The sequence below is a fragment of the Siphateles boraxobius genome, unplaced genomic scaffold, assembly GCF_051911475.1.
Source record: "Siphateles boraxobius isolate OS27281-9 unplaced genomic scaffold, OSU_SipBor_1 41, whole genome shotgun sequence".
NCBI classification, from domain to species: Eukaryota; Metazoa; Chordata; class Actinopteri; order Cypriniformes; family Leuciscidae; genus Siphateles; species Siphateles boraxobius.
In genome coordinates, this window is record NW_027509042.1 from 19964726 (window position 1) to 19980135 (window position 15410).

The 15410-nt window shown below is 37.4% G+C and overlaps 2 protein-coding genes across 6 annotated transcripts in view; both read right to left on the reverse strand.

Annotated features, from left to right (window-relative positions):
* Positions 1 to 5786, reverse strand: part of ryk (receptor like tyrosine kinase) — an 82302-nt gene extending 76516 nt beyond the window's left edge. For both annotated transcript variants that reach the window (XM_077198916.1, XM_077198915.1), the window contains exon 1: positions 5126 to 5786. In XM_077198916.1, coding sequence (XP_077055031.1) covers positions 5126 to 5345 — 220 coding nt within the window. In that variant the 5' untranslated portion in view covers positions 5346 to 5786. The remainder of the gene's footprint in view (positions 1 to 5125) is intronic.
* A 1489-nt stretch (positions 5787 to 7275) lies between these two features.
* The window catches only part of sned1 (sushi, nidogen and EGF-like domains 1), a 34472-nt gene continuing 26337 nt past the window's right edge, over positions 7276 to 15410 (reverse strand). For 2 of the 4 annotated variants that reach the window (XM_077198860.1, XM_077198859.1), the window contains exons 23-32: positions 13957 to 14069; positions 10985 to 11263; positions 10757 to 10889; positions 10577 to 10659; positions 9730 to 9828; positions 9160 to 9276; positions 8377 to 8464; positions 8198 to 8277; positions 8011 to 8077; positions 7276 to 7786 (exon numbers count right to left, since the gene is read on the reverse strand). In XM_077198860.1, coding sequence (XP_077054975.1) covers positions 8016 to 8077; positions 8198 to 8277; positions 8377 to 8464; positions 9160 to 9276; positions 9730 to 9828; positions 10577 to 10659; positions 10757 to 10889; positions 10985 to 11263; positions 13957 to 14069 — 1054 coding nt within the window. In that variant the 3' untranslated portion in view covers positions 7276 to 7786; positions 8011 to 8015. The remainder of the gene's footprint in view (positions 7787 to 8010; positions 8078 to 8197; positions 8278 to 8376; positions 8465 to 9159; positions 9277 to 9729; positions 9829 to 10576; positions 10660 to 10756; positions 10890 to 10984; positions 11264 to 13956; positions 14070 to 15410) is intronic. The other 2 variants (XM_077198861.1, XM_077198862.1) reach the window with 1 other exon arrangement.

The following is a 15410-nucleotide window of genomic DNA, read 5'->3' on the forward strand; positions in this document are numbered from 1 at the left end:
CTCTCTAAGATATCGGCATCGGCCATCAAAAAACCCATATCGGTCGACCACTAGACCAGAGGGGAACAATCATCTCTCAAACCTGTTCGTATTTCACAAAAGCTAAAATAAACCCACTCAGCAGCACCATTTCATTTGGATTCTTGATATCATTTCAGAGCAAACCCTTTCCTTTTTAATATTTGGATGAATTTTAGAAAATTCTATTTACAATGCGTCTTTTATGTGAAATTTCAATTCTTATTGAAAAGTGAACTCAATTTAGTTTTTACATGCTGTCTGAAATGTGGCTTTCTGTGCGCGCTATGACGGCGTAAATTATCATATTAGAGCATACGGCGCTCGCAACAAATTTACAAAGAGTGTCTGTTTTTTCCACGTAACTTATTGGGAAGTCAAAATGTTCCCAGACAAGAGATTTATATGATACAGGCAGCGGCTCTGTCAGTGGCTAGTTTTGGCTTGCCGATGCAGAACTACAACCAAAGTCCTTTTAGGCAAGTCATGCCACTCGGCCGCCATCTTGGCAACGCCTCCTGGCAGCTATTTCGGACTAACAAGACCAGGCTCCTATCTAAATGATAGGCAGAGAGTCAGGCAGAGAGTCAGAACTGCACTTTCACTGGTCACTGGGACATAAAAACTGCATGTTCAGAAACAGCAGTAAAATATGATAAAAATTGCTGAAAAATATGATGACTTTGCCCCAAAATAAGGTTTAAAACGCCTTTTTCCCCACAGGTTATACTTTTACTACGCATGCGCAAGGGTTCTCTCCCTCGCTGACGTGCGCGCGCTAGATTCCGGGAGATTTGAACTAATTTGCGGGCATCAGGGAGCCGCTATCAATATGCGGTAGACACTTGGGATGTCTGATATTTACACAACGCACACATATACTGCATATTAAATCTGCCGCCTTTTCAGTAACGTATTTTCCCCTGTCGCAAACCTCAACTATGCGCATGCGTCAATGGAACCAGACGATAGGCTTAAATGTTTCCCGGCTTGACTGGGCATAAAAAAAAAAACTGTTTGGTTCCGGTTTCTGACCGATCCTGTCAATGTATGTGCGACCCAAATTTATTTTATGAGCTTGGGGAAGAAATAATACAAATTAATTAAATACACAAATAAAAAACTTTGAGGCGAACTATAATTTATGTTTGTACAGCACCGTATTTGTATAGCCTGTTGTCCTCCAGCGATGCGAACAAACGAGGCAGCCACGGGCGTTCACACATCGTTGTTTTCATGTAGATGCACTGCTGCGCTTGTGACAGGGCGCATAAGAGAGAGCCCTGGTCGCGCGCGCGCACTCTCTCTGCGGAGCCAGGCGAAAGTATAGGCTTCACCGTCTCAAAACTAAGCACTGTCTTGCTCTCTTTCCCTCGCACATATTATTCAAAATAAATCAACACAATGGCAAGGTCGGAAGACTAAAGTGTTGGCGTGTTCGCCTGTTCGGGAAGTCGCACTGACAGAAACAGTGACAATACAGTTTAAGTTACAAGGGAGTAAAGCCTGTTTATGCCATTTAGTAAATGAAATTATGTCAAATCAATTTTGTTTTAAAGAAATGTTCATTTAAAAGTAGCTCATTCATCAGTGTATAGTGTTACCATAGAGATGCGTGCATCAACCGTCGCCGAGCCCGCTGTTGAAGGTAACGATCATCCATTTATAATCACGCGTAACAACACAGAATAATTGTAATTTGACCATCGGGTTCGGATACTTAAATCAGCTCTATGTGTGCGTGACATGAGTTCCTGCTTACCAGGTTGTTCATTAGAGCCGAAATGTGCCCAGAATAAATGTAGGCTTTTAAAGTATTTGGAGCATTTTTAATTACATGCACTCGCGTCTCGCCTCCTCTGCCATTGTATGCTACCGCGACAAAGCACACACGCGACAAATGACGTCAGAAAAGCGTCAGTATAACTGGTTATGGTCTATTACTGAACCGATACCGAATCGTCCTCGTCTGCATCGCGATGCATCGTAGAAACGATTAATTTCAACACCCCTAATAATGACACCAATTTTTTTTAGTCCAATTCGCGAACTAATGACTCATGCGAACCGATTCGTTTTAATGAATGGTTAAAACAGCTGATCTTTCCAACACTGAACTCACGAGACGTCTGAATCGGTGTATAACTAATCGGTAACACTTTACAATAAGGCAACCCCGTTTTTCCCCGCGCACATTAAAATCAGCGTGTGTGTGTGTGTGTGTAACATGCTGGGACACACAAGGTGGTAGAGTACATGTACAGGTAGGCTATGTTATGAAAAAATAGAGTAGCTTATCCATCGCTACTGTAAATTAAAATAAAATAAAAAATAATAATAATTTCCTTCATATCCCTTGCTGCCTGGGGAGAAAAAAAAGTCCCTACCAACCCATGACCTCAACTGACAACCAACCGGAACCAAACTTTTTTTTTTATGCCCTGTTAAAAGCAGACGATTGGCTTTCCAGCGGGAGGGGCGGGACATGTGCATACAACCGTCATCTTTGGTGTTACGGGTTTTCCCTATATAGTTGTATTGAGGATTAGGTAAGTGGCATGTCTCTATATAAATTGTCTCTGCTACAACACACCAACATGTGAGAAATTGATGTCAGCAATAGATACTAGAGCTGCACGATTATGACAAAAATCATAATTGCCGATTATTCCCCATGAAATTGTAATTGCGATTATTAATTACGATTTTCACAATTTACATTGAATATATATAGGCATATTATACATGTTTACACAAAAATTGTTAACACACACAAGTACTGTCCCCCTTTACTTAACATACACATAAATTGTATGACTCATAGTAAAGACTAAAAACATTAGGACTATGGTAAAGCAATTAAATAGCAGTCCCAAACTAGTTTTTGTTAATAAAATGTTGATATGAGCCACCACAGTCATTTAATAATATAAAAAAATAACACAAAGTGAAAATAAAGTGGCATTTTTGGGTTATGGAAACGACAGTTACCATGGTAAATAGACAATACTAACAAGAACTGTTAATGAAACAGCTCCTGGTGAATAGAATGAAAATCATACCTGCATGCAAATCCTTCTCAGCTAACATGTGATTTATTGGTATTTTACTTTTATTTCGTGACTTACTAATTTACATTGTAACGACGTTGCATGCTCGTAGTTTCTTTTGCACTTTATACAGTGAATCAATACACAGCGCGCGCCTTTTCAGAGTTCAGCTTAATGCTATAGCATTTTAATTTCATTAAATGTTAACATATAATTTCTGTTTTATGTTCAGTCTGATAGAGATTGCTCTCAATTTGAGCTAAAATGGTAAGCCCTAAAAACAAGTTCAAACAAGGCTGCACCAAAATGCCCTTGTCTCCACTTCCTCTTTCCAGCAGGAAATTGATGCTCCAGCCCCAAACCTGTTCATTAACTCCACTGTAACACGAGCAATGATAATGACTGCTTATAGGCTCCGTCACAAATACCCAATAATTAACAACTACTAACCAATTCTCACTGCATTAATGAGTGCTGAATCAAAAACTACTCTATGCCATCACAAAGCCTTTTTTCTCCAAGAACCATGAATTAATTACATTATTCAGATTACAAAACACTTGGATTGACCCCTTAGACTAGAAAGAAGACTTCAAATATTCTGCACAAATGTAACATTTAGATTCTAGGCAGAGCCATTAAGTCAAACACACATAAACAACCATAAATTCTAACTGCATTATTTCAGACACCTAGCCCCTGATTCATGTTTTCTATTAGGATTACAAGAGTATGAGGCATGAAAATGCAATAGCCACTATATCACATTATTCACTTCACACTGTAAAGCCTAAAGAATCATTTTCGATACACAAATTTCTTAGCCTCTTAATGATCAACTTTGTTGAAAACACTGTTGTAAACAACATGTCGTCTGCCCTCTGATGAATAGTTCTCCTTTTTTAGCCAGTAAAATGGCAGAAAACTTTCCTCAGCCTTTTTACTGTAAAATTTTTAATACATTTTAAATGTAATAATAACTTTTAGATTTTTTCAAAATTAACATTTGACTGAAGCAACTTGTTTTACTTTGTTATCCATATATAATTTATAGAAAAAATTGTTAAAATGTATCAAATATGATGCAACAAACTTTTGATGAACGTTTATTTGTACCTCAATAAACATTGTACTGCATTTCTTGCATTTTATGTTAGTAGTCCGTTATATCCTTGATTTACATTACAAGCATTTCAGAATTTCATTCATTATTTTTGACCATAAATAACAGCAAGAGCCCAAAATTGCAAATGTCTGCTCAGTTTTTTCCAAAAGTTTGAGCTTCATATCCTCACTATATCATGCTATATGAGCCATAAAAGCCTGGTGTATCAAAACATATGCAAACCTTTTTTTAAAAAAAAGGTTCAGTAAGCTATTCCATTAAAATATGTTCTAACTATTGTTGCGTTTACTGAACTGCCCCAAATCCACTTATATCTTTCTGTGAAAATTTTGTCAAATAATTCTGACACATCAGTGAGAATGAATGACTCAAATCTGCTCGGCATCTAGGTGAATGGCGTGTGATGTAAACCTTACAAATCACCACATGATTTAGGCTCTAACAACAAAAGCATGAACAGCATTGGAATACACTTGGAAAACTTTCTAGCAAACCAGTCACGACCTGATGAAAAACCAATACGCCTTTCATTCTTCTTAAATAGAAAACTGACGTGTAACCGCACAAAACTACTTCGAAACGTGCATTTTGTAACATTTATTTGGAAATGTTAGCCATTTTCTTAAGCATAACAGTCTACTCTGAGGTTGCAAGAACGCTGCAGAATGTTTGGCCTATCAGAGCTAACGTTAACATATGGAAGAGCTAACAGACTACAACGTTTCAGCAGTTTATGAGCATGTTTGATACAACTTGTGTGAACTTTTGGACACTAAACAAACATGAGTTAGAGTTTAAATAAGCTAACTGTTAGTTAGAAGAAAGCAACGTTACGTTTCTTTGACAGAGTGGCAAAAAGTTCTTGTTCTAACCTAAACTTTGGGCATTGCAGATATAAAGTGGAGCAGACGGGAAAATAAAGTATACACACCCAGGAGTTTCTTGACCTCTTCCTCGCTCATGAACACGTTTACATTCGGCCTATTGTTGTTGTTTATACCCGGCGCATTGCTCGGGTTGGTGAGGCATCGGGCCCCTTCGAGGAGCAGGAGGAGAAAGAAACCTGCTAGTCTCCACAGTGGCGTATGCGGCCAAACCCGGGACACCGCCGACGCCGCGCCTCCACCGGAGCCCCGCGCTGGCAGAAACATCACAGCCCACCGTCGCGTCAAAAAGTCTTGGCGATCGAACTGAGCCACGGAACCTCATCCAAAACTTGAGTTACTTCTTCCTGAGGGCGACATATTACTAGGTTTGATGACGGCGCTCTCTGTCGACCCCTCTCTCTTCTCCGTATTGTCCCCCTCACCCGCCGCTGATAGCCGTCCAGCTAACTACTGTTAGCTCGCGCTCAATCTCAGTGTGCGCACGGGCGCGAGCGGGGCCAGTTGGACGGTGTTAAAGCGATGTCTTTCCTTTGGGAGAAAGTCCTTAGCTTTTATTTATTAAAATCAAAATTTCCCGGACAAGCTACAAATACTGTCCCAAACAAACAGTCCTTAAAAAGTGTCCTCCTCCTCCAGCTCTGTCCTTTCATGGTCTTTTCCACTCGCAATCTCAGTTTTCATTGAAGGAAGGGGAGGGGGGGGGGGGGGGTGCATTTACAACTTGCGCGCGCACGCAGGGACGTTTACGGGCGCGATCCTGGGGTGGCTGGTGTGTGTTTAATGTAAGAAAGACAGACAGGTGACATTATTAATTGCCCTTGGTGATGAGATGACATTATGAGTCCAATTACTAGGCAATTATTTGTGCGTTAAACAAAAAAAACTAAACTAAAGTTCAGCTAGATGAAACGCATTGTCCCACCCTTATTAAAATAAAATGTAGTAGCTACACAAGTAGGCTATATGACTCAGTAAACAATATGTAAATAGTATATTAAGAAGGTAGGATACTAAATGATAGCCTACTATTACATTTGTTATTTAGACTTAAAATACCTACTATTCAATATCTACTGTAATGGGCTCAGCAGTCTTTTAAAAAGACTGAAAACCCCTGAATATATACCTATGATTGAACAGAATATATAGGCCTACCTGAAATGATTCCTTATAGTCAAAGTATGACTTTATATTTCTCCAATTATATCAATAACAACACAAGTCGTTGGTGGATATTGGAATTTATATTTATTTCAGTTTGTTTGCAAAAAAATGCAAATCCTTTTTATTTGTAATATACACAGAACCATCATCATTATCAAATTCATTGTAGGCTTTAGCTTATTTAAAATGTATACTTTTTTATCCTATATTTGTACACCTTATCATGAGCTGGTCTCTGTTTTCTCTACCTCACATTTGCATTTTTTTCATAGAACATGGTATTTTGTATATACTTTGTGTATGTTTAAGTATGTTTTATGTTTTTATTTTACCTTCTGATTCTCTTTTAGTTGTTTAATTAAATTTTTTACTTATATGTTTTATATTAATATTGAGGGGAAACTGTACTGCCAATTCCTTTATTTTAATTGTATACCTTGCTTGTGAACGCACTTTGAGTTGCATTCCATGTATGAAAGTGATATAAAAATAAATGTTTATTATATATATATATATATATATAGACATATTGCGATTTGACGCTGTATTCAAATTTCATTGGCACTGTAGGCCTACTTGTACTTTGCACAATGACAATAAATTTTAATCTAATCTAATCTAATCTAATGGCATAAATGCATTAACTGCAGTCCGAGCTGTGGCTAAAAGGCACAATGAGGATAGAGCGGAATTTGTTATCTGTAACCATCTAATTCCTGTCACTATATACTTACTTGCTTGAAGTTTACAGGGCAAGATCCATTATTACTTCGCATTTCACAAATCCAGACAAACAGTCTCAGGAACCTTTCCCTAATTAAAAAAAAAAAAAAATCCTATGCTTTTTTCTTTCCTTTTTTAAAAAATAAAACAAAATAGTGACATCTTGTGGTAATTCATAGTGTATCTAGCCTTGCTAAAACTCAAAATCTGTTGCCTGGGTAAGAATGCCCACAAATCAGTGAAAAACTATATATTTCTTTACATGTTTCATATCGCTCCATCCCACCACAAGAATTTGGAGAAAACATGAAGTTTTAACATTTTATTATTAAAATATTCAACTACAAAAACAGACTATAAACACTATTTACATGGTTGATAGCAGACTGTTTAGCTTTACACAAACAGAAACAATGGTGTGACAGTTTTTCCAGTATTTTGTGCAATCTTGCTGTAAGAGAGAACCAGAATTGAGTGAATGGTTGAATGAAAATGCTGGTAGGTTTTTGAGTTTGAACAGACAGTAATTAAAAAAAAAAAAAAATTCCCTGAGGGACTTGACGGCCACTACATTTCAATATCTAATTCTATTTACATTTGAGGTATGCTAAGTGATGCAGGTAACTCCTAAAGCATATGGTCGAAGGTCATCAATAGATCTAGAACTGTAAATGACCAAATGCGTCCATTAGGACAATGTAGCCAACGAAAGGTGACCAGTGATGCAAGAAAGGGTCAACAATGATGTTAATGCATCCTCATTTGAACTGAGACAGAGAGAAGCAATTACTCCCCAAAGTTGTCATTGATTCAGCCTCCTAAAACAGGAAAAACACAGTCGGTATGTGACACACACACACACACACACACGCACGCGCACACACGCACGCGCACACACACACACACACACACACACACACACACACACACACACACACACACACACACACACACACACACACACACACACACACACACACACACACACACACACACACACACATATATTTGAGAGATGGAAAGAGATAGAAAATAAACTCACCACTATTATTGTTGTTTTTGAGTTCTTCTGTCTAATGAGAGGGGGGGGAAGGTTGTTTTATTTATATCTGTAGCATTAAAACAGCAATCTATCAGCTCCATGCCAGGATTTAATTTGTATAACAAAATCATTTTCCACCACATATTTACATCTACAGTGAATCCAGAGAGAACAATGTTGTACGTACTTGGAGTTTTCTTAGGCAGCAAAGGCTCACAGATCTCTTTAAAACAAACATCCTGCTGAACTTTATATGTCCTTTTGTACCTGAGGGAGAAAGCAAGTACTCAGTAAAAATAGATACAACTAGTGGATTAGACTGGACCAAAACAGTGCAACAGACGTATCCTGACAGGAGCCACTTACAAATAATGGCAAACACCCTCCTCCCATACAGGTACACTCTTTGTTTCGGAGTAAAGGCGAGTACATGGGTGAGGCACACGCTGACAATCTGTATACAACAGGACAGAGAAAGGAAATATAGAGAAGATCTTGTTCAGATATAATAAAGATTATATTGTTTTTTTGTCTGATTGATACTTTTTTAAATTACCACAGATTTGGGTGTATAGCTGGTGGAATAATAATAAATAAATAAATAATAAACTAAAATAATAAAATTAAGGGGTTTTAATAATAATAAAAATAACCTCAAATAAAAAAAACAGCTTTAAAGTTTATTTAAAATAAAGTTTAAAGTTGGCATGAAACAGAAGTTGCAATAGTCTTTTCTTCACTATTGTGAATGAAACGGCTTCTCGAACAAGATGAAGATGAAAAAATATAGGGAGGGAAAAGAAAAAATGTAGGGAGGGGCTTGATTTTGTCCATCTGGAATTGATTGGATCGTTATGGTACGCTATTCCTGGGACTGACAGGTTCTCCTGCATCTCGCCAGTAAATATGTCATCAGAGAAAAGAAGAGATGTCTTTGCAAGCGGGAGAGCAAGATATTTTGATTAAAGATTACGAGGGCACATTCATTTTTAAAATAATAATTATGCGCACGGATAAATAGTTTCCGATAAATACTGCAATATTCCATAAAAATAAGAATGGTACATCTTGTTTTTAATTGCCCATTTATTAGTGAATTATCGGTGTGTGTTTGCATGCTTGTGAATGAACAGATGTGGTAATACTAACATAGCTCACACCGTCTGCCTTTGAAACCGGTGGCACAGTTGCAGCTGAACGACTCGTTGATCTGCGCACATGTTCCACCATTCTGGCAGGGCTGAGTTCTGCAGTCTTGGGATGACTCTAAAAAAAAGGAAAAAGGAAAAGAAAAGAAAACTTTTTTTGGGATACAAACACATGTACACAATGCTTTGCTACATGAATACTTTAAACACCGGTAAGCTTGCAGCTTTTTCATGTTTGGGTTTATTTAGCTGCTCTTTTAAATACACATAACCGCATGCAGATAAATATGCACATATAAACAACTATATAAGTAATTTTTTTGGGTCTTAAACCATAATAGATTGCTGACAGATGTGGTTGTTTATGGTGACTGTCATGCTGCAGATTATTCAGAATACATGGAGGGGTATTTTGCCTCCTTCAGCTGGGACCAATTAGAGAGTTTGAATACCACCAACTGTTAAAACACTCTCCTGTTTTAAGAACCAAGAACTCCCTGCCTCAAGTGAATCAACAAATTTTACTTGTCTAATAATAATCTTTATAGAGCTTTATTGAAAGATTACCTACCAGATTTGATCTTTGGTGCCTCTTGAGGAATTTCTAGAGCTAGACTGATCTTATTGGTGGTTTCTTCCATCTTTTCTAATTTGATTGGAGCATCAGGCTCTGTTTAAGAAATAATAAGAAATAAGAAAATCAAGTTGAATAAAAACTGAGGTTTTAAAAAAGAAATATAAAAGCAGCTCAATATTTTCATGAATTTATAAGAGAAATGTTAAGCCTAATATTTTAAAAACATGCTGTTGCTTTAATTTTTTTTAAAGAAATGGCTTTTATATTGTAGTACATTGGAGGCTACTTAATATCACTTTAAATATTTATCTGGAAAATAATTATATTGTAATTTTAACAGTCTATTTTTTTCTACTTTTTACAAGAGTAGATCACTATATATTACAAACATGAAGAGAAATATTAAAATTAATTTGATTAATTTGTTTAGTGCTTTCATAATAAATATCACTCCTCCAAAGCCATTTTCCAGAATACATTGATTTACAATCCAAAGCTAAATGCAACAATGGTCATGAGAACAGTAACTACTTTCTGTAATTGCATCTATAATTACACTGTTGACTCTTCTCTTACACCTCAACCCACCCTTAAACCTACCCATACCACCAAACCTGTGCCTAACCTTACCCCTTACCTCAATACCAGAAAAAGTGTTTTGCAATACAATATGAGCATTGTACTTTTTTTAATGTGAGTACATAGTAGTTAAGGACACTTAATATAAAGTGGGACCCAGATTTATTCATAAAAAAACTATTTAAAACAACATAACTTAAAATTTAGTTTAAAAACACAATGCATTACAAGTTAAACAATCTAATATGAAATAATTACTGACTTGTGCGATGTCTGATAGTTTTATGTGGAAGTTTGGTCAATTTAGCTGTAATTCTCCCTCTTCCATCAATAAGCTCTGTATATCTGAAAGAGAAAATAAAAACAGAGAACTGATTATTGTACGAATGGCTTCCCAACATTGCATCCATAATTACTGCGTTGCATCTGTAAAGCACTTTACCTTAGTGGTTCCTCAAGGAGTTCTGTTTGCTCATCTGTGCCTCCATCTTGAACTTGTGTCAAGGTCTGTCCCATCTGCTGGTCCTGTCCTCCCTGAGGTCTGTCACCTCTGCTTTGGTCCTTTAGAATTGGTACTGGGCAATACAGGACACACAGACGGGTCACCATGATGATGACATGTTTACAGATATCTGCAGACAAGCAGTGACCTTAAATATCGGCGACTCACGTGTGGTGAAGGCTAGGCGTTGAGGGACGCTCTGAATGCTGTCCTGGCCCGTTTTGCGTACTGCAGTGAGGGCAAGACGGTAATGCTGGCCTGGAATGAGGTCTCGTATGGTGTACGTCCCTAAACTTCCATCAGGTAGATAGCGGCTACGGGTGCTTAGGCCTCGAGTAATATTAACTACAAAACCATCTGGAAGACTCCGAGGATGATGGTCCCATGTGACCCGAGCAGAGGTAGTGGTGATATGGGAGAGTGTAAGATTCTGAGGTGGAAGCGGCCCTGATGGAGTGGACAGTATAATGTACTGTTATAAAAGAGGTGCATGTGTTTGTAACCAGTGTTAGGGGTAACGCATTATAAATAACATGCGTTATGTCATAGGTGCCGATTTACGCTTCTGCCAGTTGGTTCCCACCCTTCACCCCTCCAATATCAGCCCCATTGGCTAACTAATGGGGAATGTCTCATGTTTCTCTGTGGATGCTCGAGCCCCCCAGCACCCATGGGATCCGCACCTATGCATTACGTAATCAGGTTACTTTTGTGATGTAATGAGTAAAGTAAAACATTACTTTATAAATGTACATATTTATATTTGAGTTACTTTTTTTTTAAAGTAATGCATGCTACTTTTCAGTTTAATTAAGGTGCAATAGGTGAATCTCTGCAGATTTTTTTTGTTATGCTGGTTGAAATTCTCCTCATATCCTGATAGCATTCACAATGTTAAGCCGGTTAAACTGTCTAAATGTATTTTTATAAAATTCTATCATCCGTGGAAGTCGTTTGCCATAAAATGTCCGTTCAATCATTTCATCCAGTCAACATGTTTGCATACTACTGCGCAGCTTGTTCATGCAGACATCATACGTTCACGTACGCTGTGCAGACAGAGTGAAAATGGCAGGCAAACAACCTAACTTTCCTTCTGAACCAACAAGTGGAAAGTATCTAAAATTCATGTTTAATAGCAGGGGCGTCACGCAAGCCAATCTGAGACGTTGCAATTGTTTTCTGACGGGTGATATGGATCATGTTAGGAGGGGTCAGGGGGTTTCTCCCCCTGAAAATTTTTTAATTCTGGCTGCTAAACATATGCATTTCAATTCAGTTTGGGAGGGACAGAAACACCTTAACGGAGCTAGCAGCAACCCTCCTCTATCTGAGGACTAAGTTAAAGTATCTATTTTGTTAGTTTATGCAAAAGACAGGTTGATGAAAGAACTGTAAGCTCAAATACAAATGCTTTTGAAGTCTACTTCATTAAAGCATGTTTACACACACACTTACTGTACACTTAGGCCTACTACACATGATTTTAAAAACAGTACCATTGCAGTTTTTATGTTATGATTTTAAAGTGGTATGTGACCTAAGAACGATCTTACATTAAAGGTACATAAAGGTGCTGAGGTCTGACTTTGTGGTACTCTGAAATTAAGTTATTTTAATATTAATATGATGAAGGACTTTGAAAGAATTTTGACAGATTTCAGTGCTGAATAAGGTTAACACAACCCTGTTTATTTGAAAATGGTTAATATTTGACAGAAATGTAAAAAAGTAATCAAATCAAATGTAATATGTAACATTACTTTAGTAAAATCATACAATACTGTAGTTACACTGCTCATTATTATATTTTAAATAAGGAACTTGTAAAGAGTACAAATTGTATGGCAGGCAGTAACGTTAGCCAACTAGTTAACGGTTAGACTAGGTTAGCTATCGATAACGTTACACTGACACAACTTAAGTTAATGCTCTGAATTCGCAGCTAATATCAAATCCATAACTTTTTGATCAAGTTAAAATTTCCCGGTCAACCACAAATAATCCCACTACCTTTTAAGATCATCCGATAACTAATTCAATGCTGATTTGTTGCTTTGCCCAATTACCACTTCAAGACCATCTGTAAAACATTCAGCTCAACGTGCGAGACGAGCGAGTTGCTTGAACATACACAGCAAAGATTCTAGAGCGCTGATTTGATATACACAGACACCATATTAGGAAAAAGGGGCGGGCTGATGCTGACCGATTTATTACACATCCAGAAGAATACATTTGAGTCGTTATAGGCTCTGGTAATTATGGAGCATAATAGGAATAAAGTTGTGACAAAAAATTATCAGGGAGGAAAAATCTGATGGGGCACGTGCCCCCTCACTTTGAATGGGCATGACGCCACTGTTTGATAGTACAGTTCTATGTACCACTGACTTTGCCCTGTGGAGATAATTCAGTGATTTCAATGTCCTGAAATCACATATGAATAAAGCTGAAATACAGTGCATATACTTTCCTTTATGTCAACAGGTCAACTTCTGAACTTGAGTCATTTCACAATCACATACTTATGTATGCAAGCAAGTGTTTCTGTTTCTCCCCTCACCGAGTAAAGATTTCTCACCGGTGAATGACACATCATGTAATCCAATAAGGTTGACCCTGGTCGTCCCTGTGCACGTTCATGTGTTTTGTAGGAGGTGTGTCTTTGGACGGCGATTTGCAGGGAGGGTGGGATTGTATCCTTTCAACTAGCAGGCTAAAGTTAGCATTTCTGCGATCACCTATTGCACCTTTAATTTGCTTTAACATTTTTTAAATTACTAATTTAAAATTCTCCATGACATAGTCACATAGACAATCACATGCATGTGCGTGAAAAGACAAAAAGTACAAATATACCAAAACATTACTTTCGAAGTGCAGTACAGTAGGTCATTTAACCCGTAATGTGAAGAGTTCTTTGGCATGGCATACATAGCTTTAGGGGTCAGGAAATATTCTAAGTGGTCATAATATAAATGTGTTTTTAAAAGAAAATGACACAACAAATTACTTTACACAAAAATGAACTATGTAGCTAATTAGTTACTTTTTTAAGGAGTAACGCAATATTGTAACGCATTACTTTGAACTTTCCCCAAAGAAAGTTTGTAACACAGAGCTGGAGAGATACTCACTGGTCCAGAAGTGCAGTGGCCCAGCAGATTTGCTTGTTGATGGCAGGTCTTCAGGGCGCAAACCACTCTGTGTGACTACGTCTACTGTGTACATCTGACCTGGGAGCAATGTGCTGTGGGTTACACACAACTAATCAGTAAAATATGTGTTTCAATTTCATATTTTAAACATTTATATGTGATCTCAGAACATTAAATCCAATTTAATAATGCACTGAAATTTTCGAAACCGGAAACATTTTGCCAAGACAGCCAAAAAAAAAAAAAGAATTTTCAGTTTCGGGTGAAATTGTTTTAGAGGGCCGAAATAGTGAAAATTGACCAAAACAGTGACGATGAATTAGTCCTACTTGCTCGACACGTTTGAACATGTCCATTTTGAACACAACGTGGAAAGGCTATAACAGGTAAACATGTCAGCAGTGTGAACGCTTCATTATGATCGAAATGTAGCAACATGTAGCCTACAAATTATTCAGCTGAAATAACAAGAAGCAGCTCCGAAAAACTCTTAGTAGGCCTATAGTTTAATCATATCACCTAAGAACAACACGACACCCTGTAGGCTACAAAGAGTATAGAAGAACAAGAGGCGAAACTCAATAGAACGTTCCATTGCAACACCAGCGCCCAGCAGCAGCGCTACGCTTCCGCCATTTTGGGGTGAAAGCGCCTCGGCAGTCCACTAGTGTTGATGTGTCGTTCGCGAACAAGCCCGTTTTAAAAGCCGATTCTTTGAAAAGAGCCGGACTTCCCATCACTATCCACTAGCTTTTTGCTGTCGCTATGGCAAGCTGCTTTGTAATTTTTTTTTTAAGTAGCCTACATTAAAGATCAAATCCAAACTGATTGATGACAACACAGAATAACTACAATCACTAGACTAGTGATCATCAAATCCCTTTTAGCAGTTTATTTCACAGACTTAGACAAGTTTTCTACTTTTTCCCCAAAAAACCTTTAGTATTAGCATTACAAACACTGAATTAATACCAACATATAACAGTAGCCTAAGTTAAGGACATGCTATATCAGATAATTGGGAATGTTGGACAATATTTATATATAACAGCAATAGAATAGCTTTACAGTCAACTGTTTTTTGTTTGTTTGTTTTTTTGCAGTATACTATCTTATATTAATAACCGTTAAAGCAAGACTATGTAAACAAAAAAACACAGCCACTGTCCATCATGTTCTATAAGATCATCATGTTTGTAGCATGATCCAGGGGATTACCCATACAGAAATGTAATGTCAATATAAGTAAATTACATATATAGCCTGATGTCAGTGCCCATGTATGTCTGCTGCCTATATGAGAATATATGCAAAATTCATATAAAACACATAGACATATATGAAACAATATAGCAAAAATGGCCGTTTTCATGTAAGTGCCATATATTCTCCCGTATATGCACATAAATGTTAAATATATGTAGCCTAAGACG